This window comes from Episyrphus balteatus, chromosome 2 (genome assembly GCF_945859705.1).
Source record: "Episyrphus balteatus chromosome 2, idEpiBalt1.1, whole genome shotgun sequence".
Classification (NCBI taxonomy): Eukaryota; Metazoa; Arthropoda; class Insecta; order Diptera; family Syrphidae; genus Episyrphus; species Episyrphus balteatus.
In genome coordinates this window covers 8,066,748-8,091,681 of record NC_079135.1, presented here as the reverse complement: position 1 = coordinate 8,091,681, position 24,934 = coordinate 8,066,748, and the positions used below count along the sequence as shown (strand labels likewise).

The 24,934-nt window shown below is 29.3% G+C and overlaps 1 protein-coding gene across 1 annotated transcript; it reads left to right on the top strand.

The window, feature by feature from the left end:
• Positions 1-2,436: 2,436 nt before the first annotated feature.
• On the top strand, positions 2,437-20,567 carry LOC129912761 (capon-like protein). The gene is made up of 5 exons (XM_055991158.1): positions 2,437-2,478; positions 7,548-7,619; positions 14,723-14,791; positions 14,884-15,045; positions 20,535-20,567. The coding sequence occupies exons 1-5, from the start codon at positions 2,437-2,439 to the stop codon at positions 20,565-20,567; spliced, it is 378 nt and encodes a 125-aa protein (XP_055847133.1).
• Positions 20,568-24,934: the final 4,367 nt, after the last annotated feature.

Here is a 24,934-nt window from a genome sequence, read left to right as displayed (position 1 = left end):
AAGGAGAGGTACTGTTAATAACAGTTCAAGAAATATTTTTTATCACAAAGTCGCACCTTATTAGTTTCATTGCACATACAAATTTTAATCAAAATCGTTTAAGTCGTTTTTGAAAAAAAAAAAAAAAAAAAAATAATATATACCTAATAATGATTATAAACTTAGTGATTTAGTTAACTTAGTGATTTTTATAGAATATTTTAAGATATTTTTTAATAACTTCTTCAAAATGGCTTCTAGTCAAATTTTGTTTTGAATTATTTTCCAAAAATTTTATGCAGAAAATCAAATGTCTTAAATTTTTTTTGTGTGTGTTTTTTTTTTTGAAATTTAGGTACATTTTCAATATTTTTTAAAGCAATTTAACGAATTGAAACTATTTTCTACATAAAAAGTAATTAATTGCTTCCTATCCATTCATTTAATTTACTAAAATAAAATTTATAACTTGGTTTTAGTGGACTACGTATGTAGGTAAAATTAAATTTATATTCATAACAAATTATGAATTTTATTTAGTTTTCTTTCTTTTTTCTTATTGATTTATTAATTCCAATGACTTCTTTTAAAAAATTATTTACTTCCTTTTTTTATGCTTAGTTGTTTTTATTTTTAAGCCTGATAGCAAAATTTTCATCTTTTAAAGATCAATTTACAGCCATCCATTTCTTTCGTTCTTTTAGACCACTAAAAAAAATAACTTCTTCTCAAGGACTCTTGCAAGACTAAGAATTAGACTTCTTCTTCAACATCAAAAAAGCATCTAAAAAATATGAAACATTAAAATGCTTATTTTTTTATATTTTATAGCATTTGCCAATTTAAAAATTTTAATTCAAAAATCAAATTTAAGACCTTAACATTTCAAGTGAAAAAAATTATATTTTTAAGCTGATTACTTATTAATCATCATTAATGGAAAAACCGCTCTACGGTTTAACTTTGTGTGTAAAAAACGTTATATTTTTATTTTATTTTTTTTTTAAGGAAGGAAGAAAAAACAAAAAAATGACACCACAACACAATGTTTATTATTAATAATGTTGAACTTTGTATTAAAAATATGTCAGAATGTAAACAAAAGTATAATAATTTCAGGTGAATTGGAAAAACATCAAATGAATGATTCATAGTCTGTCCCTGGGGTAGGAGAGCTCTGTTGGATTATCATACTCGTATAATACCCAACAGGTTCATAAATAAAACTCGATGCCACTGTTCACTGTTTTGCTTTTTATTTTGGTTGTATATTTTGCATGATAAAGGGTGTTTTTTCGTACACATAAATGTGTGGGAGTGGAAGTCATAAATATCACTACCAACTTGTCACAGAATAATAAATTTGATCTTGACATTTCGATTCTAGGAACTTTGACAACTTTTCAAATATATTTTTAAAACTATTTTTTAACTTTAAATGATGCTTCCATCAATATTTTTACAGTCAGAAATAACGTCTACCAAATTTACTAAGCTTCAAAAGAACGAAAGGTTCCTATCAAAACAAAGCTTTGGAACTTATTTCCTGTGATATTTTAGTACAATTTTACTAAAAAATTCAGTATTTTGGAATAAAAATTTTCTTAAAGAACAATTTTCATAAGAAAAAAAAAACACCCTTTTACTGCAAGTACACCATCATCAATCTCATACATCTATCTGAAGCCAAAGCAAAACAAAAAATTGCATTTCGAATGTGATTCCAAATAAACAGATGTGTCGGTTTATTTTTGAATGTTATTTGTTCTACTTTTTTTTTTGTTAATATAAAAACAAAATTAAATAAATAAATAAAAAAACTCTGTACGCACTTAAATTAATTATATAGTACTCATAGATAAATGCATTTCTATTGCCAAGAAGTCGTGTCGTCAGACACCCCCTAAATTATAAAACGAGGTGTGCTGTGTCGTGTGAGCTTTATTGCATGACAGTTTCACTCTCAATATTCTCTGTCACCTTATTACGTGAGTTGAAAGTAAAAATCTAAATTTAAGTTGATTTCATTAAAAACTGTGTGCAGATTAAGTACTTTGGACACTTTAAGATCTTTGCAACAGATGGAGCTATTTTTAACTCACCAAATGGCGTAGATTTATTTTTGAAAACAAAATTTTGTTTTTATTTATTTTGATTTTTTTTTTTTTTTTTGGGTGATGGTGATTTATAATTTTAACGTTTGCGGGGCTTGAGATTTTTTTTTTTAATTTTCTATTGGATAAATGGATCTATTGCAGATGTACAAAAAGAGTGCATTTGAATTAAAATAAGAAAAAAAGGGCATAACAAGATCTTGTTGGCACGATGAACTATTACATCTTTTGGATTTGTTAATTCTATTGACGTCATAGAAATTCTAAGGCGGACTTTCACTTTCTAGTTTAGATTGAAAAACTTTTGATAAATTGAAGAAATGAAAAATCTTAATTTAGAATAATGTTTATGAAGGCGGATAAGTGGTATAGTAGTTTGAACTCAGTGCGTAAAATATAAGATCTTGAAGTTGCATTAGTTTGGTCTATGACGTATTTGAAATGAAAACGGACGATGAACGTAATAATAATGAATTTGTGTTTATTTGAAAAAATAAACAACCAGAACTAACGTGCAACGAAAAACGATTGATATTTGAATCAATATTTTTAATTGTTAGTTTATATAGTTTATTCAAAGATATTACGTCCTTCGAAAAAAGTACATTTAAGTGCTTTTTAATTTTTTATTTTAGCTTTTGTGCCTCAATATGGAGAAAAAAATAACGCCAGAGATAATCTATTTAATAATTATATAGTAAAATGTACCATAAATAAGGTAAATTGAACCAGAAATAATGTTGAATTTACCAGAAGTAAAGTTATTCCTTATTATTTTCTCTCTGTGAAAGACCCAATTTTTACATTTCTTCTAATTTGTTTGATAATTTCGCTAGAAAGTACCTGTTCTGAAATGCATCCTAATTTTTACGAGCCAAGGTTTGTAAAGGTTTTTTTTTATATTTTTGTAATATTAAAGGCCTTCCAGAGGATAAGCTTATTTCTACAAAAATTATAAATTTGGACTTCATTGTTTAACTAAAAGGTCATAAAATATAATTTTCTAATTTTATTAATAGCTTGTTCAAAGCTTTATTTTAAAATGCTTCTAACAAAACCATCAGCTTCATTTCACTTTGAACAAAAGTGATAAGTGACTGTTACACAAATTTCCTTCCTATTATAATAAAATCACAAGTAATAGCCAACAACTGTTCAATTTTAAAACCATTTTTTTCTAAAAAATCACGTATTTTTGGAATAAAGACTATTTTATTTCAAGAAATTTTTTGGCATCGAACTATAAATTATAAGATTGGCTAAAAGCACAAACATGATGTTGTTACTTACAAGATTGTTTTTGTGTTGTGTTGTGTTTCGAGCCCCTTTCGAGATCGATCACATAACAAAAACGAATAAAAACAAAAATAGCAAAAATGTATTTAACAGTAAAATAAAAATCTTGTAATAAACATTTAAGTGTTAATAATTTTATTTTTAGCTCATTTTACCCATCAAAAGATGTAAAAATGAACCACTTGGTTTTTCTGGCTGGCTTGGCTGGTTGGTTAGGTCTGCGGCTCGTGTCGTCGACATCATCGCGCCACTTGCATTGAATGAGTTGATTTTTTTTTTCATCTTTTACAATTTGTCTGTTTCATTAAATTAAATTTTACCTATTAACCGAAATAAAACAAAAATGAATAAATTTAAAAACAACAACCAAATGGCGGCGCATCTCGGCGTTGTTGTTTATATAAACACATTTTTCGGCTTGTTTCACTGAGATCTGGCTGAGGCTGATCTACTTCTTTGACATGTTGACAGAACCAATGCACTGGTAATTGCAGATATGTCACATATTCTCACACATTGTTTGTGTCGTCTGTTATAAAATTTTTAATGTAGGTCTGTATCTACGCAATTATTATCCTTGAAATAGATATTTGCACCAGCCCGCCCATCAGGGTGGTGTTTTTGGTTTTGAGAGAGTTCCTTTTCTTTTGCCAAATGGCTTGGCATTATAAATTGTTCAAGGATGTTAAACTTTTGATTGTTTTGTTTTTTGTTTTTTTTTTTTGTCTTTTTATTTCTTTTAATTGAGGGGCATGATCAATATTTGGCAGACATATTGGTAAATTTAATGATGAATTGGAAGTACAGTGACCGTTGACCTTCAAATTAAGACCCAAAATTGATTTAATCACACATAAGAATACAAGTGATTCATCAGTTAACGCCACAATATGATGTAATTTTTTAAAGAATATACCTAATTTTTGAATAGAAGTCTGTGTGTTGATCATTTGGGTGTATACGTACTTTTTTTTAGATCTTACTTATAGCCAATTTGCTGACACGATATTGTCATACTTTTTGCTACTAGAAATTCTGATTCGTCAAGAAGACTTTTTTTTTCATAATTTCTCATCCTTAAATAGGTCTTTTTGCTTCCAGAAGTTCTGATTCACCATGAAGACTTTTTTCTTTCATGAATTCGCATCCTTAAAGAGGTCTTAAATTTTTACTTTTTACATGAAGACTTTTTATTTTATAATTTCGCATCCTGAAAGAGGTCTTAAGGTATATACTTTTTCTTTCTAGAAGTTCGGATTGACCATGAAGACTTCTTTCTCTCATGAAATCACATCCTTAAAGAGGTCTTAAATTCATACTTTTTACATGAAGACTTTTTTTCATAAATTCGCATCCTGAAAGAGGTCTTAAGGTCATACTTTTTGCTTCTAGAAGTTCGGAATCACCATAAAGACTTTTTTCTTTCATGAATTCGCATCCTTAAAGAGGTCTTAAATTTTTACTTTTTACATGAAGACTTTTTATTTTATAATTTCGCATCCTGAAAGAGGTCTTAAGGTATATACTTTTTCTTTCTAGAAGTTCGGATTGACCATGAAGACTTCTTTCTCTCATGAAATCGCATCCTTAAAGAGGTCTTAAATTTTTACTTTTTACATGAAGAATTTTTATTTTATAATTTCGCATCCTGAAAGAGGTCTTAAGGTATATACTTTTTCTTTCTAGAAGTTCGGATTGACCATGAAGACTTCTTTCTCTCATGAATTCGCATCCTTAAAGAGGTGTTAAAGTCATACTTTTTACATGAAGACTTTTTTTCATAAATTCGCATCCTGAAAGAGGTCTTAAGGTCATACTTTTTGCTTCTAGAAGTTCGGAATCACCATGAAGACTTTTTTCTTTCATGAATTCGCATCCTTAAAGAGGTCTTAAATTTTTACTTTTTACATGAAGACTTTTTATTTTATAATTTCGCATCCTGAAAGAGGTCTTAAGGTATATACTTTTTCTTTCTAGAAGTTTGGATTGACCATGAAGACTTCTTTCTCTCATGAATTCGCATCCTTAAAGAGGTCTTAAATTCATACTTTTTACATGAAGACTTTTTTCTTTCATAAATTCGCATCCTGAAAGAGGTCTTAAGGTCATACTTTTTGCTCCGTGAAGTCCTCAATCGTCAAAAAGATTTGTTTCTTTCATAAATTCGCATCCTGAAAGAGGTCTTAAATTCATACTTTTTACATGAAGACTTTTTTCTTTCATAAATTCACATCCTGAAAGAGGTCTTAAGGTCATACTTTTTGCTTCTAGAAGTTCAGATTCACCATGAAGACTTTTTTCTTTCATGAATTCGCATCCTTAAAGAAGTCTTAAATTTTTACTTTTTACATGAAGACTTTTTCTTTTATAATTTCGCATCCTGAAAGAGGTCTTAAGATCATACTTTTTGCTTCTAGAAGTTCGGATTCACCATGAAGACTTTTTTCTTTCATGAATTCGCATCCTTAAAGAGGTCTTAAATTTTTACTTTTTACATGAAGAATTTTTATTTTATAATTTCGCATCCTGAAAGAGGTCTTAAGGTATATACTTTTTCTTTCTAGAAGTTCGGATTGACCATGAAGACTTCTTTCTCTCATGAATTCGCATCCTTAAAGAGGTGTTAAAGTCATACTTTTTACATGAAGACTTTTTTTCATAAATTCGCATCCTGAAAGAGGTCTTAAGGTCATACTTTTTGCTTCTAGAAGTTCGGAATCACCATGAAGACTTTTTTCTTTCATGAATTCGCATCCTTAAAGAGGTCTTAAATTTTTACTTTTTACATGAAGACTTTTTATTTTATAATTTCGCATCCTGAAAGAGGTCTTAAGGTATATACTTTTTCTTTCTAGAAGTTCGGATTGACCATGAAGACTTCTTTCTCTCATGAATTCGCATCCTTAAAGAGGTCTTAAAGTTATACTTTTTACATGAAGACTTTTTTCTTTCATAAATTCGCATCCTGAAAGAGGTCTAAAGATCATACTTTTTGCGTCGTAAATTTTGATTCGTTATTAAGACTTTAATTCGCATCCTTTAAGAGGTCCGAAAGTCATATTCTTTGCTCCGTGAAGTCCTCATTCGTCATAAAGACTTGTTTCTTTCATAAATTCGTTTCCTGAAAGAGGTCTTAAGGTCATACCTTTGATTTTTGATACAAATTAAGTATCGACTTTTCGGGTCACTGTGGCGTATGCGCATTTTTTGAAATTTAATAATCTTAATGTCAAATTTGAAGTGAATTGCGATATGGTATAAAATCTTAGGTTAGATAAAAATAATATAGCCGCACTGAAATTGTAAGCAGCAGAAAAAATCCTCCAATTTAACTAGACTTTAGATCTTCATGAAGTAGAATGAATTTTGTGACCTAATTTAAGCTCAAATAATCCCTAAGTGGCTATTAGTAAACTAAATGTTCACCAGAGTAGTTAATAGTTAGCTCAGCTTTCTCCCAAAACACAAACTTCAACCACTCTCCATTAGTTAAACAAATAAAATGAAATTTCAAAACAAATTGCTTAAAGTTGTGTTTCATTTGAAAAATTTCAAACTAAAATACCTAACCAAAAAATTTAATAGCAAATCCTTAAACCAAACTTGCACTTCAAAAAAAAAAAAAAAACAAAAATAAATAAATAGGAATTTCCTCCACTTCATAGCTCCTTGAAATCGAATTGCTTTGCTTTTGAGTGTTTACAGGTTTCTGACTTGATTGTCAATACCCTAGTGGTTGGGTAAAGTGTATATAACAATCAAGCTTCACAACATAGAACTCTTGTTTTTTTGTTCAATTTCTATAGCGCTATGTTGCAGTTCTTCACTCTCTATAACTGGAAGATCTTTAGAATCCTAACAACAAACAGAAAAAAAAGGGATGATGGATGGGTTGGTTTTGGTGTACAAAAAGGATTTTCTCCAATTTTGAATCCTTTTTTTTTGTGTGTGCCATTGAAATAGCGTTGAATTGTTTTGTTGATTGATGCTGCATTGTTGTATATGAAGGATATTCAAGGATATTTTTTTGTTGTTGTTCTTCTAAAAGACTCACTTTGTGTGATTGCATGCAAATAGTTATGATGTATGAGTGTGTGTTTTTTTTATTTGAATTTTTTTTTATTGATCGATGTGTTTTTTTTTTTTATTTCATTGCAGTACATCGGCTCAGAAGAGGTATCCCGGCCAAACACTCGAGCTGAGATCGTCCAAGCCATGCGTCGCATTCGGGTAAGTCCAATTAGAAAAAAATATTTTTTTCTCTCATTTTTTTAAATTTTCATTTTGTGTTTGTTTTATATTTGTGTCCTGAAGCTGCAATAGTTAGATAAATAATTTCATTAAAAAACAAGCTGCAGGCTAGAAGATATGGAGTTCAGTTTAATTTATTTGAGTTAACAATTTATGTAGATTTTTTTTTTGCTTGCTAATCTCTGGTATAATTGCGTTGTTCCATTTTAATTTTTTTGTATACAATTCAAAGCTAGAAATAATGAGAAATGCGGTCAGGACTCAGGGAGCGTAGGATGACAGTTTTTTGTACCGGTGTAGTTTATTTTTTAATTTCTTGTTTTAATTGAGTAGTAGGAAGGAAGGATGAAAAAAAGGACTTTTTGGATTTTTTGGCCTGCATTCATTTATTAAATCATTTTTCAAGAGGGGGCCACCCTCATTTGTATAATAATCCTGCTGGTTGGTCATAATAAAACGAACTGATGTTTATTTCACCCAAAATTATGTTGATGAATTTATGTGGTGTAATTATTCATTTTGGCAGGAGTAGCTTGTCCGAAAGGTACATTCACTTTTCTCATGAATATTAAATAAATACAATAATTAAAAAAAAATTCATAATTATAAGGATACGACTGTTATCTCTGTCCGAGAGCTACTGTACAGTTGAATGTATACTCGTATGTTGAATGAATTCAAACTGATGAAGCGTTAAGGTTATGTGGTTAAAACTCATCCTTATGATGTCCTGTTGGTTATCATCCTGCAATGTGTTTATATGTGCGATAAAATTGATTGGGTTTAATTAGCGTTGATGATGGAATGCTGTGCAAATAATGTGTTTTTCATTGCGATATTAATCAGTCATTTGGAAAAAGAAGAGGAAAGGATGCTTCATTTCTCATTCAACTATGAATGAATGTTGATGTTTATTGTTTTTGTTCTTTCAAGAGGAGAGAAAATGAGTTTCATTTAAAAAGTCAATGGTTTACCTACCCAGAGAGAGAGAGAGAGAGAGAGTGATTGTGAATGTGAATGATGATGGCAAGTCATGATAACTCCAGATGGTTGCATTCATTAACTTAAATGACAGAAACATTTATGTTGTTATATAAAATTAATGAAAAAAAAACAATTTTGACTTGGGGTCTGTTAATTAGTTTTCTCTTGTTTTGAGTTTTCAAATGATTTTCATTGTTTTTTTTTTTTGATCAGCGTTTTATATTTTTTTATTTTTCCTTATAATTTTGAAATTTTGCTTCTAAGTAAATGTGTATTCTAATGAAAAACATTCTTATTAAAAAAACCATAGCTTTTTTACTGTTTTGTAGCTTTACTTTAAGCAAAACCTACGTATTTAAACAATAATAACAAAAAGAAAGATGATGAGTTTTTTCTAAAAAAATATTTTAATCTGTTTTAGTGGAAATGTATGTTCAAAGCTCCAATCTGGCAGAGAAAAAAAACCAAAACTATTTTCATTTTTAAAAGACCAAAACCTGAATCCGGGGATTCGGATGCTTAGCGAAATTCATGCAAGTCCTTATTGTTTGTCACAAGTTGTATTTTCTTTATTGTAATTTTCGACATTTTCACACGACTTCAAAAATCACAGAAAATTGACTGACTCACTGACAGAAAAATATGGATCACTAAAATAAATAAAAGTATTCACCTACCACTTTTGGTTTAAAAAATAAAAAATTTGTGGACTGTGTTCTTTCAAAACGTTTCAAAGCGTTGTTGGTTAAAGAATATCGAGAACAGAAATGCCCTAGTTTCTGATGGAATTGCACTTTTAGCATACACTTTAAAATGATTAATTCAGGTAGCACTGAAAGCCTTCTGCATTTATTGTACTGCTTCAGATCTTCATTCTAAGGGAGCTTGATGACTTTTCGGTGAATGCAGTTCCCATTTTTGTTTTTCTGTTTAAATAGTTCTGAAATAACATCTGAAGTAAAATCCTGTTAAATTAACCAATTATCATGTTGGTATATTAAAAGACCTTTTTTAGTTTTTAATATTATTATCATGTCATACATTTTTTGTACTTTAAAGTATGCTGTCCAATTAAAACTGCCAACCATGTCAAACCAATACGAAATGATTTGCTAATCAGTATGATACGCTGTAAAATTTACAATGGTCACCTACTTGTCTACTTGTGAAATTAATACTAGTGTTCATGTTAAAGTTACATTACATAAATTAATATCTATTAAATTGAAAACATTTGCATGTATAATTTACAAGTTGAACCTTTTTGAAAAAAATTAAAATTCATAATAATGGTACTCCTGGAGGCTTCCAATTTTTTTGCAAGGAGCAGCACTTCTAAAAATATGTCTGATATCATAACCATCGAGGGGTACTGCATTCGATAGCTTCCTTTTCTATATAACTTATTCCTTCCCTGAAACGTTGCGTTGGTTCAAATTGAACTTGAAAATACCAAATTAAAAAAGAGTTTTTCAAACAAAAACTATTTACTATTTTGTAGACTTCTTTAAATTGAAATTGAAATTTTTGCAAGTCAAAAGCATATGTGCTATTTTTTCGGCCTTCTTTTCTCTCTTCCTTAAGTTCTGGCGAAAAAAATTCAAGTTTTATGATTCTAAGTAAGAGTTTTTATTAAGTGCTTTCAAATTCTTAAGACTTTCACTTTTTAAGTGTAACTACCAAACACCCAAGTTTGCAACTTTGTAAAGATTGATTTTTTCTATCAAAACCCAATGACTCCTAGAATCTCTTTATCACGTCCTGTAACAATCCAAGTAATAAATTTCCAAACTTGATATGGTAAAGTTCTAACCTATAAACCTGGCCCATCATGTTTGCATGCGCTCACTTGGGATTACTCCCATGGGAGCTATACTAAAAGAATTTCATTTCCTTCAATCGAATATACAAAAAGAAAAAAGAAAAGAAAAAAAGACTTCTTCCAAATTGCTCTTCCTTTTTCGACTCTAAATCTTCATCCAAAGGATAACTCCCATTCTATTACACTTTAACTCTATCACATTTCATGTATACCAATTACTTACTCTTCTAGAATATCATATCCATGCTCATGGCTAAAGCATCATCCATATTGGATATCCATATCCGATCCAAGGCATAACTTCCTACATAAATACACTTTATTCAGAGACTTGTTGAGTCAAACTATGCATAACTACACACAGTAAAGATGTGGTGTGGTAAAGTGGGCGGTATATATGGTTGATGGGCATCCAGGATACGTTTCGTTTTTGTTTCCAATTCCATACATACGAACATATACAACAAAAAAACCAAATCGCTTTGTATGCAAATGTCATGCGAACATATAAAACTTTAATGAGAATTTTCAAAAGGATAAAATATCCCTTTTTATGCTCATTCATATACAACACACACATTTGACTATAGAAGAGCTTTGTTTGTCTGAGTGAATAGACAGACAAACTAAAGTCAGTATCCTAGTGTCAGTTATAGTACCAGTAATATTATACGTGATGATGCACCCAGTAAATGGCAGTCAAGTATGAAAATCCCCACATTTGTCACGCTCAGTTGAGGAAGTATTGTGACAAACTGGATAACAAATATTTGTTCATGATTTATATATACATCCTTGACTGACAAGTTGGTACTTTGAATTTGTCCACACGAAAACAATGGCAAAATGCAATTCAAATTTTATTTATTTTTTTTTTGTTATGTTTGTTGGTTTTGGCTTATTTTAGTTTATGTAAATGGGAATTCTATAAAGTGAATGTGTGGGACTTTAAATCAGCTGGGACTTTAGTAATGAATTTAAAATTGAAGAATAAATTAATGAAAAATTTATTGAATCACACATTTGATTTGATTGGATTTTGTTTGAATTGACTGTAAGAGCAGGTGGATAAAACTATAAATAAGTCCTTGGAAAATTTTAAGAACATCTTTGCAAAGTGTTTTTAAAAACTTAAAACAACTTAACCGATTTCAACTAAAATTTTCTTAGAACGTAATCTTAAATTTTAAAATGAAGCAACTATTTCAGGAAAGCGAAAGTTCGAAAGTTCTGTATGCACACACTTCTGCTTTTCTATCATTCTGTATTTTAAAATTGTATGTATTAAGAATCCTGCATTTCAAAATTTTGCAAACCTAAAACTCTGCATTTCAAAATTCTATTATTTTAGTATTCAAAAATTTGCAAACTTTAAAATTCTGTATGCCAAAATTATGTACATGGAAAAAAAAAATAGTTTATTACAGAATTTTGAAAATGGATGTCCAGAATTTAAGAATATAGAATTATGGTAAGCTGAACTTGTGCATCCAAATTTTGGCATAAATTATGGTCCCAAACCAAAACTTTTAAAAGCTTTATTTTTGAATTTAAAAGAAATTTCCATTTTGTTTTTGAAAACTTAATTTTTGAAAACATTCAATTTATTTAGAAATTTAATTTTTTATGTCCATTATTTCGTTGACATCGGTATCGGTACTGCTATTTACAAGAAATCAAGAAAACAGTTTTATTAAAAGTGTCGTTAATAACAACTAAAAAAATGTTTTTTTTTTTAATGGACCAAATGTTAAAAAAAAGAAGTTTTCGAGAAAAACAGCATTTTTAATTCTATTCATATAAGGAAATTACCTTTAATTTTGGTAAAAAAAAGCATTTGATAGTCTACATGGAGAAAAGGTATCAGAATTTAAATGGATTTTAGGTATTTATTTTTATTAGAAATGTTATGGTTTTAAGAAGATCGGATTTAAGGCTTGGCCACACCGAAAGTATGCGGTAGAGGTACGGGTAGCGGTAATGATATTTGTATGAAAAAAATTCTACATCTGAACGTTGATATGTCAGTTTGGAATTTTTTTCATACAAGTACCGTTACCTCTACCCGTACCGCTACCGCATACCCTCCGGTGTGGCCAAGCCTTTAAGAAGAACCTCAACTTGAGACTTTATGCCTTATTTTCTCCGTGCACAGATTTTAATATTTCGACTTGAAATAAGGAAGATATGGTTCCTATGACTTGTTTTTGGGTATAAAGTTTCCGAATTCTAATGAAATAAATCTCGATTTTTTTTCGTTTCATTGCATAATGACGTTTAAATTTCAAATCCCTTTTTTTGGTGGTTTATCTCTTTTCACGCAATATCTACTGTTGATCCGCTTAAGTTGCCAAGGACAAAGCTTTTGTATTATTTTTAGAAAAGCTTAAGTTTTAATGTTTTTTTTTTTCAAACTAAAAATTTTAACGAATATGTTTTGAGTTTAGGTGAACCCTTAAGAAGTTATTCACTTTAAATCAGCTACAGGGCTAATGCTTTCCACCAAAGTTTGTATGACCTTGATGATTCTAAGATGTAATGCAGATTCTAGTCTACAAGATAAATTTCAGGCGAGGGTTTAGTTGCCTCGAAATATTTTGACTGCTGTCAGTCTGTTATAGACTGCTCTGACTGCTGCATATAGAAATTTAATAACTTTTAACTATTCCTTCGAGGAAAAAGCTTATACATACTAATACCAATCCATATAAATGAATGAAAAACAATTTGAACCAACAACAGCAACGAAACCATCTCTCATACAATAAACAACTGAAAGATAACACTTTTCATAAAAGCATAAAAGTTTTAACTGCCCCTATCATGTTAGAAAATCCATCCCCATCAAAAACCGCTCTTTCCTGGTCTCTCTCTGGTTATTACCCATCTCAGCCAGCCCCCAAAAGTATAATGCTATGCCATAATGTATTCTGAAAACATACCCCCCGAACGGAATGAATTCGCATTGTAAATTAGAATCTACTCTTGCTCTGTGTTTGAACTTTTCCGAGTTAAAAAGCTTGCTTAAGTAATTTATTCCAACTTATTTGCAAAATAATCCCCGTGTTGTAATATATGTTCGCATTACACTTTCATCACATATTCTACCTATCTGTCTGCGATGGTATTTTTGGTATGATGATGGTTAGGGAATGGAAATACCCTTTCAAACACACACAGAGTTCCATTTTGTGCGAGTAACACTTTTTTTTTGCCGCCCTCAATTACCATATAGCGCCCCTATAAAACTCATTCAAGCGAAGGATCTTTTAAGCTTAATCTGTGAAAACAAAAGTAAAAGTTTGAAAACATTTTTTTTGCTCCCCCTCACATTCAATTCGGGCTAGAAACAAATTTTATTACTACGAAACTTCTAATGGATATGTAGGTAGGTTTTTCGTGTTCTCCTTTTTTTTTTTGTTTGAATGGAAGAGATAGAAGAGTAAGCCATTTCCATTTTGAGATTGTTGTAAAAAAAAGTTTAGCAATAAATTAAGGTTCTTTTTGATATAAAATTCATAGATACGAAACTTCTCATAGAAATTTACTCTCCAAACAGGCATACATTAGAGGAGCATGATAATAACTTTATTGGGGTAAAGCAGAGAATGGAAGCCTATTTTAAAATAAATAACCTAAGTGGTACGGAATTACCCCCTGATAACAGACACCTTTTAAAATGGCCCTTACCGATATTAATGCGCTACTGAAAAAGGTCATTAGCTATACCTTTTCCTTATTCTTTTCAACACCACCACACACAACATAACTTTGAACCCTATTTTTTGTTAACCCTGTTTTTGGGTGCTGGCTGTTCTGTGCGGTAGCAAAGAATAGAATTCAAGTGATTATGCAAATTATTGTAAATGGCGCCCAGGAGAAATAACCTTACAATAAGTTATAATTGACAATGCTCCTACTTTTTTGGTGTTTCTATTGAAAATGTTCATCGAAGGTTTGTTTTTTCTTGTTTTTATATGATTGATGAAGGCGAAGAGGAATCGGTGACTTGTTTATAAGTTTTGCAGTTAAGGATCCTTGGGGTTCTTTTCGTTTCCTTAATTGTAAATTAAATTGGAAGTTATACCTTTCATCTTTGATTTTGGATTGGGTTGTGGTGATGAGCGGTTATTGGGGGAAATTTATTATTTTTCAAGAATTTTAAGGATTACTTATTGATTTTTTAATAACTTTTGTGGGAACATAAAAATTAAGATGTTTTTCAAATTATATTTGTTCTTATGTTAATTCTTTTATTTTTTTGTTTTACTTTCAGTACGATTATAAAGTACGAAATGAAAAGAAGAAAAAAGTCACAATAACAGTATCGGTGGATGGAGTAAAAGTATTATTAAAAAAAAGAAGAAGAAAAGTAAGTTTTAATAATTTTTTTCTTAATTTTTTTGAATGAATATTTTTTTAATTTTTTTTTAATAGAAAAAACAATGGAATAGTGAACCAGAAGAATTTCTATATCATCCAATTTATAGGATATTTTATGTTTCACATGATAGTAGCGATCTCAAAATATTTAGTTATATTGCCCGAGATTCTAGCACCGATAAATTTAAGTGCGCAGTATTTAAGAGCAACAAAAAGGTAAGTTAGCTTAAATTTAATATTTAACAATTTTTTTTACGATAAATTTCCCAATTATCTTTTAAGAAAAAAATATTTAATATTATGTACATTAATGTTAAATAAAAAAAAAATAGAGCACTAAATTAATTTTATTTTTATTTAGAAATATGTTTAAAAAACTGTTTTTATTTTAAATTAACGTTTTAAAAAATGTTAACTTCACTCTTTGATATACAGTTATATACTATTCAGTTTATCGTTCTGCATATGAAGTTTATTTCTTTGAAAGCCGAATTCAGGCTTTTGAAAATCAAATTCACTTTTTAAAAAATTAATTTTAGGTATTATAAAATTTAATTCGCATTACAAACAGGAGTAAAAAAATAGAAAAAATGATTTTTAAATTATTCTTATTTTAAAAAACCTTAAAAAAAACTGGTATTTCATTTCAAAAAAAAAAAAAAATCATTCAACGACAGCCTAAGAACAAAATTTAAGAAAATCTTCTTAAAAAATCCTAAAATGTATTATTTGAAAATTTTGGAAATTTCGAACATGCTACGCCATTGTTGAGAAATTTATTAAACACTTTAAAACAAATTTTCAAAAAAATGCAACGGTTCGTATTAGAAATTTTGATTTTTCGAAAAAAAAAAAACATAGGTAATAGGGTGGGTCAAAAAAATCAAAATTCTTTTTTTTGATTTGGGACACCGTAAAATCGATTGCTAGGCACCTCTAGAATATACACCCCAAATATGAGCTCTTAATATTAATGGTCCCCCGCTTCGCAATTTTCCATTTTTACATCAAGCCTCTACTAAAAAAAATCTACTTTTTAACAAATTTCTTTACATATTCTTGTAGGAAATTGAACGCTCTACAAAAATCTCCTGTTACACTTTTTTCGTTTATCTAACCGTTTAGTAGATATTTGAGGTCCAAAAATCGAGAAAATCTTTAAAAATTCGTTTTTTGTTCTTAATTTTGTAACAAATTGAAAAATTATAATAATTATTATAATCGATTGATTATAATCAAACGCGCAAGACATATTTTTGTAGGAAATATATCGTTCCACAGAAAAGGTCTTAATAACTTTTTTCATTAATCTTACCATTCTAAAGATATTCGAGGTAAAATTAAAAAAAAAAAAATATAAAAACATTTTTTACTTTTCAAAATTTTCTAATTCACTGAAAATTCATTATTTCCTAGAGCTGAAATTTATTTTTTTTTTGGTAAAAATTAACGGTACTTGCGATGTGACCAAAAAAGAACCGATTTTGTTCAAAAAAATACGTGTATTTTTGAAAAAAAAAAAAAAAAAAATTAACCTGCGTAATCTTTTTTCTATATTTTAAACTTTCTAATAAGCATTGGCCACCTTCATGCAAAATTTTTGTACAAAATCGTTTTAGTTAGGTATTGGATTGTTATTATTATGATCCATATTTAAAAAAAATTAAATTTTTTGTTGTACGAGAAATAGATACAAGAAATACTTGTTCGGTTTTTTCCAATTTTGCAAACATTTTTTGAAGTTTTTTTTCCTTGTGCAATGAAAAGAAAATTATAAGTACTTATATGAAGTTTACGTAAAAAGCTTGTATATTCTAGAGGGATGATTTGATTTGCAAAAGAGTAATTTGTTTTAAAAAAGTGTGATAAGGTAGAACTTAATATAAAGAAGTAAGTAAAAACTGAACAATTTTTTTACTTATACTCGTCGCTAATATGACCTCATTTCATTGTTTTACGTCTTTAGACTAAAATTTCATACCTATTATTTTACCAAATCTCCTTTTTTTTATGTCATAGTTAGCTAAAATGAAGCTATAGTCAAAAAACACAGAAAAATATACCAAAAGTTTAGTGCAGAGTTTTGGGATATAAAAAGGCTCATTTTAATTGATTTCAACAGATTTGTTAGGTTTTATGAATAATTTATTTAAGATTAGACTTTTTTAAAACAACAGACAATGTTAAAAAAGACAAACAAACATAACCTTTATTTAAATTAACAAATCCTTTTACTTTGATGTGTTATCAGTAAACCCTATTATATAGAGCTTATATTTTCATTAATAAATCTACTATATCCCACCACAAAATAGCTTCTGCTTGATTACACTTACTGGATTAATATATAATCCACCCACGGCAATTAAATCAGATCCTTAACATTCTTCAATAAACACTGAGTCATACAGAGAAAATTATTATTTCGATTATAAATTTTAAATCAATTTCCATCACAGTCAAGTGATTGCTCATCTCATATTTACTTGCCACAAGACCCCAGAAAAAAACCCTCTTAAGTGATAAACATTCCACATTTCCTTCCTTTCTTTTCTGAAAATCTATCAAGCAAATTCCCTTTTAGATTAACAATCTAATTTATTTATGAAAATATACCCTCGTACAAGTAATTTAAATCAATGTTTTAGTATTATAAATATAAATTTCATATTCACCTTTTGATATTATCTTTGTGTTCTAAAGCATCTTAATGAATTGAGCACATTTTACCCTGTTCATTGCTTCGAAATAAACCTTAAGCATGGTAATTAATTAAAGCTATTAAAGCTTCCCCCAAAATCAACCCCACCTGATACCCTCTCTGATCTCTCAATAAAACTTACATAACAATAATATGTACCGAAAACACTCTCTGTGGCGTAAGGATATACCAGGTTTGTAATATAAATTATGCAAAACGTTATACGGATACACTGCGTATATTGGTAACCATTTGTTTCCACCTGAATTTCCCTATTTAATTCAATGAGCAAAATAGACTTCAGTCTTGTGGAAAAAAAAAACAATAATATAATATTCAGAATCGAATAATGGAATGCGGGGGTGGAAATACTCCGGATAAGTACGGATAAGAACAGAGACGAGAGTTTAGTGTGGTGTTGTTTTTTGGTGATGTACCTTTGTCTGAGCATCTGACCCAAAAGCTTTTAATAAATTCATTGCAAATAGAATAATTTGTAAGCATTATACTTTTGGGTCTTGTAATTTTTTTTTGGTTTGATTTTTGTTTTGGACAAAAAAGGTGCGTGTTTTATTTAATAATTTTTTGAAGCAAAAGAAAAGAATTTATTCATCCGGCCCCACCAAGACTAAAGGCCATAAATACCAAAGTAAAGAGATTTATGAGTTTGGTGTTCTTTTCAAGTGTTAAAGTATATAAATAAATCATGAGCGGTTTCAATTTGTTCTCTGCGAAAGATGAACAACAAAAGAATATATAGAATCGAAAATGGTAATTTGCTTTTTTTTGTGTGGCTTATCAATAATAATAAGGATCAATCAACAAAAGGATATTTAGAAAGGTTCCTTAATTTGTACACTTGTCGGTGATGTTAGACAACAAAAAATAAGATATTATAATATTTTTAGTGGAAAACTTTTGATTGTGAAGGAGGAAAGGAGTTTTATTTATTCTGAGACAAATGAATTAGAAATGAGATGAATTTCTAAGGCTTAAGACCCCCAGCTCTGGTTTTGAGTTTTCATGTGGATTATAATTGTAAGCTTTGATTTAACGTTGTTAAACTGCTATAAAAGATTTTTACTATAAAAAAATCATAACAAAAAACTATTCCGCAAACTACGAAGTTTATTAAATCCAGCGGTTGGACCATTAATTTCGGTGTTAAAAAAAAGAAATACAGAGACATTTTTCGTAGACTCTGAAAAATAGATAAAAGCCAAACATTTTAACGGAATTGAGGTCGCAACAAAAAAAAAAAATAGTCAAAGTGAATTCCTACCGGGGATTGCGAGATTAAAAAAGCCAATGGCAAAGTGGTTTCGGTTTATGTCAACGCGTCTTTAATAGGATTTAGGTGTTATCAGTCAACTTGCTACGACTATGTTAGGACAACTTGAAAGAGGTTTTTGGCATTTATTGCAAGAGGCTACATGACATTTTGTATATTGATTTGGTCCAAAATATATGGATGCTTTATTGGAAGGTGTTTTAGATTTTCAAGTTAAACTTGCAAAGCTAAAATAGGCAGAAAATTAAATTGCTAATATAGTCCAGTGCATTTATAATTTGACCTAGCATTTTGTACCACCCCCAAAATTTTTTTGCTCATTCGATAGAGCATTGGCTGAATATCATTACTCTGATTTTTCGCACTCGCGAAATTCACCTTTCGGCCGCCATCTTAAATTTTAGTTTTTATTGAATATATCGATTTCTATTTATCCTACATAAAAGTTGTGTATACAAAAAACGTAGGCAATTCGCGTCTTTTATGTTAAGAACACTTTTTCGATATTCTGAATATTAAAAAAGTTACAAGCCAACAAAGTAAAAAAAACAGAAAAAAGTGACAATTTTAAAGTTTTGAGCACTTTTTATCAAAATTATGAAAAAACCTTCCGTGATAAGATTATTCTCACCTTAAAATTCTCTACAACTCTGCTATACAACTTTTTTTCTATCGCTATTATTGATAAAGTTATTAATACTTTTTTGTTAAAAAATACCCCTTTTTAACGCAATGAAGAGGCTTAAATATAAAAATAATATAATATATAAGACGCGAAATTCAATTGCCTACGTTTTTTGTATTCACAACTTTTATGTAGGATAAATAGAAATCGATATATTCAACAAAAACTAAAATTCAAGATGGCGGCCAAAAGGTGAATTTCGCGAGTGCGAAAAATTAGGGTAATGATATTCAGCCAATTCTCTATCGAATGAGCAAAAAAAATTTGGGGGTGGTACAAACTGCGGGGTCGCACATATATGAATATCATAAATGCACTGGACTAATAGTCCTTTCAGTCATTTCCAGTTTATAAGTTAAGCAATCTATTGTCTACACAGAGAAAAATATGACCCGCTAAAAACTAACAGATTGCCATATTGTTTTACCTTCCATACATTTCATAAGGAAATCTTATTAAAATCAACGATTAATAAGGTTTTTTTAAGAAGATTTCTTATTATTTTTATAGAGAAAATCTTATTATTTGACTGAAAAGTTGATTTTTTTTGCAACTTAGCACTAGAACAATAATCGCGATCAATATTTTCATGGCAGGTTGGTTCAGGTGGTAAGGTAAGGTTGAAGTCTCCAGTTCGATTCCCAGCCTGGTCATCTTTTTTTTTATTTTTTTGCAGATTTTAAAACAATAAGGAAAACCCGATTATTTTAATATGGTTTCCTTCTTGGATGAAAACTATAGAGAAATCTTATTGTTTTTGTTCTATTTTATGTGGTCTATTTTTCTCTGTATATTTCCCAACCAACCTTGAAAGCCGTTTAAATAAAAACTCTTTAGGAGGATTTAAAGGGCCCACAGAAATCACAGCTCTTTAGTATGGAATTCTGTTTTTGACAGTTTTTAGCCTTCCAAATGTTCTTTATTTATTGTAAGACTTTAACACAGTAGTTAGGATTGCCAGTAGCATTGATATCTCACGATGTTAATCCCAAAAATTTTGACGTTAACATTTCTTTTTCCTTATCCAGAAGGATTATATGAGTAGTCAGAAGGTGGTATAAATTATATCTATATTCTTTTCAAAAACCAACAATTTAAAGCATTTTGATTTAAACATAAAAATGAAGTAACTAAAACAATATTTTGTAACTTTTTGAAAACAATTTCAAAATCGTTAGGTATAAGTTTTTTTTTTCAAAAACTAACTTTTGGAAAAATAGAATATTACAAATTTAAACCAAAATTTCAGAAATATTGAATCAAATATTTTATTTTTTTTTTTTCAAAAACTCAAAAATTCAGTTTTTCTAAATTCAATTTAAACTTAATAAACGCTTTTGAGTTGTACTAGTCTTTTGAGAGAGATTCAGAATTTAAATTAAAAAAAAAATCTATGGGTTATACAATTAATAAACATCATTAAATATAGGATTAAAAAAAAACTTTAAAAAATAGACATGGTTTCAAAACTTACATCTGATTTTTTTAACAAGATCATTTTTGAGAAAATAATACTTTTCTAAAATTGATGACAAATACCGTTAATTTTGGTCTTAAAGAAAACGAAAAAAAATAAGTATTCATCATAAGTTTTTGAACTTCTATCGTATTTCATATTTGAGAATAAGACTGAAAAATAATCTTAAATTGAATATCAGAGGAATTAGTTCCAATATTTTTTCACTAATCCTCTGAGAAATGGTAACCGTTTTAATCTTATTTCCTAGTAATATAACTATCGTCAGGACACCGGTAATCTTATTTAAAAGCTCCCATATGATTTATGTTCCTTAGCCACTTTCAGTAATCTCAACACCAACAATTTATAAAATGGGTTTTATATTTGAATAGCAATCTTCATCCGACTTAAAAAGTAAACGAGCATTAAAAATAAAATCCCTCCTCTCCTTCATGGTATTCAAACAATGATCAATTTTTTTTAAAACCGTTTTTATGACTTAATGCCTTTTCAATTTGCGTTTATTCTTATATTTCTACCACAATCTATGTTCGTGTTGAAATAAAAAATGAATGCCTTCTCCACTTTAGATGCATTAAGACATGTTTTATCCTTCCCATCATCGTTTTATCCTCCTCCGTGCAAACATTTTCAACTTGCTGCAATAAAAGCAATCCTTTTATCCTTTCTAGACGATTTTATGATTCTATGTATTTCTTTTGTTTTTATAGCTGAATTAAATTTAGAAAGGTAGTAGAAATCTAGAGCTATACATTCTCATAAATTTTGACCCGAATTTTTCTTTCTTCCTTCAAAAAAACATCCTTGAAGTTATCTTTCTGCTTTTTGGGGGAAAAAAAAAACATGAGAAATGAAAACAATTCGTCCAGTCGTTGGCAGACACCACTGTGAAGAAGCCGCGCTAGCACACTAATGCCACTTCTGTGCTGATAGGAATAACTTGTAATGGAAAGGATAATAACATCGAGTAAAAGTAAACATCCACAAGGCAGTTAAATTCGTATGAATTTAAGATTCCCCCATCACAAACGATCCAGACAAGAAGGTGGTTTTTCAAATGTTTATTTATCATAATGGTAATGGAAATGTAGCTTTTCAACAATATCGAAGTTTTTTTTTTATTTTTTTATGTAAAATTGTTAAAATGGAAAATTCAAATTTGATTTTTCAATTTCAACTCAAATAAACTTTGGCACACACAGAAGCAAGCAAAAAAAAATATTTCCTTGCCATTTCGTTTGTGTATTGACCTTTTTTTTTCTTCTTCAGCTTCCGGTCATGTCTTTTTGTTTATTTTTCTTCAAGGCATTTGCAAAAATGTAAATCGAATTTCAAGGACACAAAGTGGTTAAAAGTGTCGTTTTGGTCCTTAAACCCGAATAACCACTTAATATGGATGAATTTTTTATGTAAATAAAAAGAAAACAGATATTTTGGTTTTAAAAATGTATTTCTTATCGAAATCTGAAAAAAAAACTGTTCAAAAACTAAAGTAAAACAATATATTAAAAATGGTAAAATGTGTGTGTGTTTGATTGTGTCTATGTGGGATGTTTGAAACTTTTTTGGCCATTTTCCAGGCGACCGCCAATACCTGTCGCTCAGATTTAATGTACTCGCTTTTGAATTTTACTGGCTGGCTGGCTGTTGCTCTAGGGAGGAACGCGATAGTAATGTTGTAATGACTTTTTCGGGTATCCATGTGCCAATACATCATTAGTTATTTTTGGAAAAAATTAACTTAGAAAACACAAGGTGCACAGTTTTACATTGATAGTTTTTTTACTTGCTCAATAGGGCAAGTATTGGTTTCGTGTAAAAAAAAAAATTCGAGGTTTTAATCAAAACTAACATTACGATGATGGAGAAGCCCAAAAAAGTGGGTTTCGTCATGACGTCCGTCGGTCTGTGCGTCGGTGCGTCGGTGCGTCCGTGCGTCCATCTGTACAAGTAGCTACAGCCTAAACGAGTATACGGATTTTCTTGAAATTTGGTATGGATGTTTTTTTCGTAATTTCCAAGGTTGGTTTTTTTTTGTTTTTTAATATCTCGCTTAGAACGTATACCTCCCATACAAAATTTTCGAGTTATTGCAATTTTCTCGAAAACGGCTCTAACGATTTCGATTAAATTTAGCACACGTAATGCTGTATATAGTTCTAAAATAACTGCGTTTTTAGTTTTTCTCAAAAAATACGGATAGTGGAAATATGGTCTTTACATTTTTTTAAATCGCGGATGTCGGCTCTTCCCGTACATCATTATGGAGTTATTGCAATTTTCTCAAAAATGGCTCTAAGGATTTTGATAAAATTTTGCATACGTAATATTCAAAGTAATTGCAGTAAAACTGCGTTTTTAGTTTTTTTCAAAAAAGTCAAGTAAAATAAAAAAAATTTTTATTTAACTAACATTTGGCCTCCATGCCGGCTCTTCCCCTACATCAACCAAATTTCTTAAAAATGTATATAGAGGCAGCTTTAATAACCTACAAGTAAGCTAACATAAAAAGGCTTTGAACTACAAGAGCAAGTACGTGCGGCCCCAGTCGTGCATTTTATTTTTTGTTAAAAACAATTTTTTTGTGAATTAAATATTGAACAAGTTTCGAGTAAAAAGCCGACTTAATTTCAATATTCGTTTTGCTCTTTTAATATCCTGGACATTTTATGAAAATAGGACGTTTTTATTGTTCTTTTTTCAAAACTGGGGCATTTGTTAGACTCGAAAAGATAAAAACCGATGGCATTTTTTTTTTTTTTTTAAATTGAATAAAAAAAATCAGACCATGAACTTGACCTCTTATTTTGAAATAACTAATGGCTTCCTTTTATATACATACATATGTACATATGTGTGCTAATTTTTCGAATACAATTTTGACCAAGTAAATATTTTGGAACATCCTGTGTTCTACATTTTGCCACATTTCATGTAACAAAAAAAAAAAAAAAACGAAAAAATCTAGAGGGTGGTTTACCTCTTGCAGTTCAAAAGTTAATGTATTTTTTTTGTTCAGAATCTTTGTGTGTATTTAATTTTTTGGATAACGACCAAAATTAATTATAAAATCAACGCCAATTTCGTTTAGTTTCATTTGTCATTTGTTTATAATCGGTTTACTAATACTTGTGTATTTTTGGGGTTAAAATGTGGTAGATATATGAGAAAGATTTCGCATATAAATTATATTTCAATTTACAGTCGGCTCAAGAAATATTGTATCAGATCTTTTTCTCAGATAGACATAATTTGAAAAAAAAAAAAAAAAATGAAAACGGCGTCATAGTGATGATGGCGGCAGATAAAACTTATACGACTTCTCTCTATAAATTTGTCATTTTAAATTCATTTCAGTTCAATAATCTGTTTATTGAGACATTTTGTTTATTGAATAGCAGATGGGATGAATTTTTTGAAAAAATATTATTGCGGCTGCCGACAAGTTATAGCCACGCGCTTGTGGCATGCAAAAAATTCTTGTAAAAGAGCGTTCTTAGTTATTTTTTTGTAAATAAAAATAAGTATTTTTGTGAGATTAGATAAACAAAAATTGCCCCAGTATAAACTTTTAAAAATGCATATAAAAGATATAAAGTTTAAAGATTGCTGGCTCTTATCAATAAGAACCTACTTACATAAAAAAAGGTCACTGTGGTGTATGAGTAACTTTTTTTCGTTATAAACAAAACATTTAGCACTATGCTTTTGAACCATATAAAAACATTTCACTTGATTGAATTAATGATCCCTAGCTTTTATTTTGAATGGCTAAAGTTTTTGAAGATAATATTTATAAATCTAACAATGTCGCCCACAAAAAGTTAAAAAACTACTTGTATCACAGCATACTTGAAAAAAAAACTTCTTAAAAGAAAGTACATTTATCAATATAAAGATTAAAAAAGGATTTATGTATGTGAAACCCATCTTCTTGGGTGAACAAAT

What these genes read in the sequence shown, in the direction of transcription:
- LOC129912761 (XM_055991158.1), top strand. Translation starts at nt 2,437, where the DNA reads ATGTTTATGAAGGCGGATAAGTGGTATAGTAGTTTGAACTCA. An exon ending in TATCGGTGGATGGAGTAAAA is followed by an intron (nt 14,792 to 14,883) that starts GTATTATTAAAA and finishes TTTTTTTAATAG; the next exon opens with AAAAAACAATGGAATAGTGA. An exon ending in TATTTAAGAGCAACAAAAAG is followed by an intron (nt 15,046 to 20,534) that starts GTAAGTTAGCTT and finishes TTCCTTATCCAG; the next exon opens with AAGGATTATATGAGTAGTCA.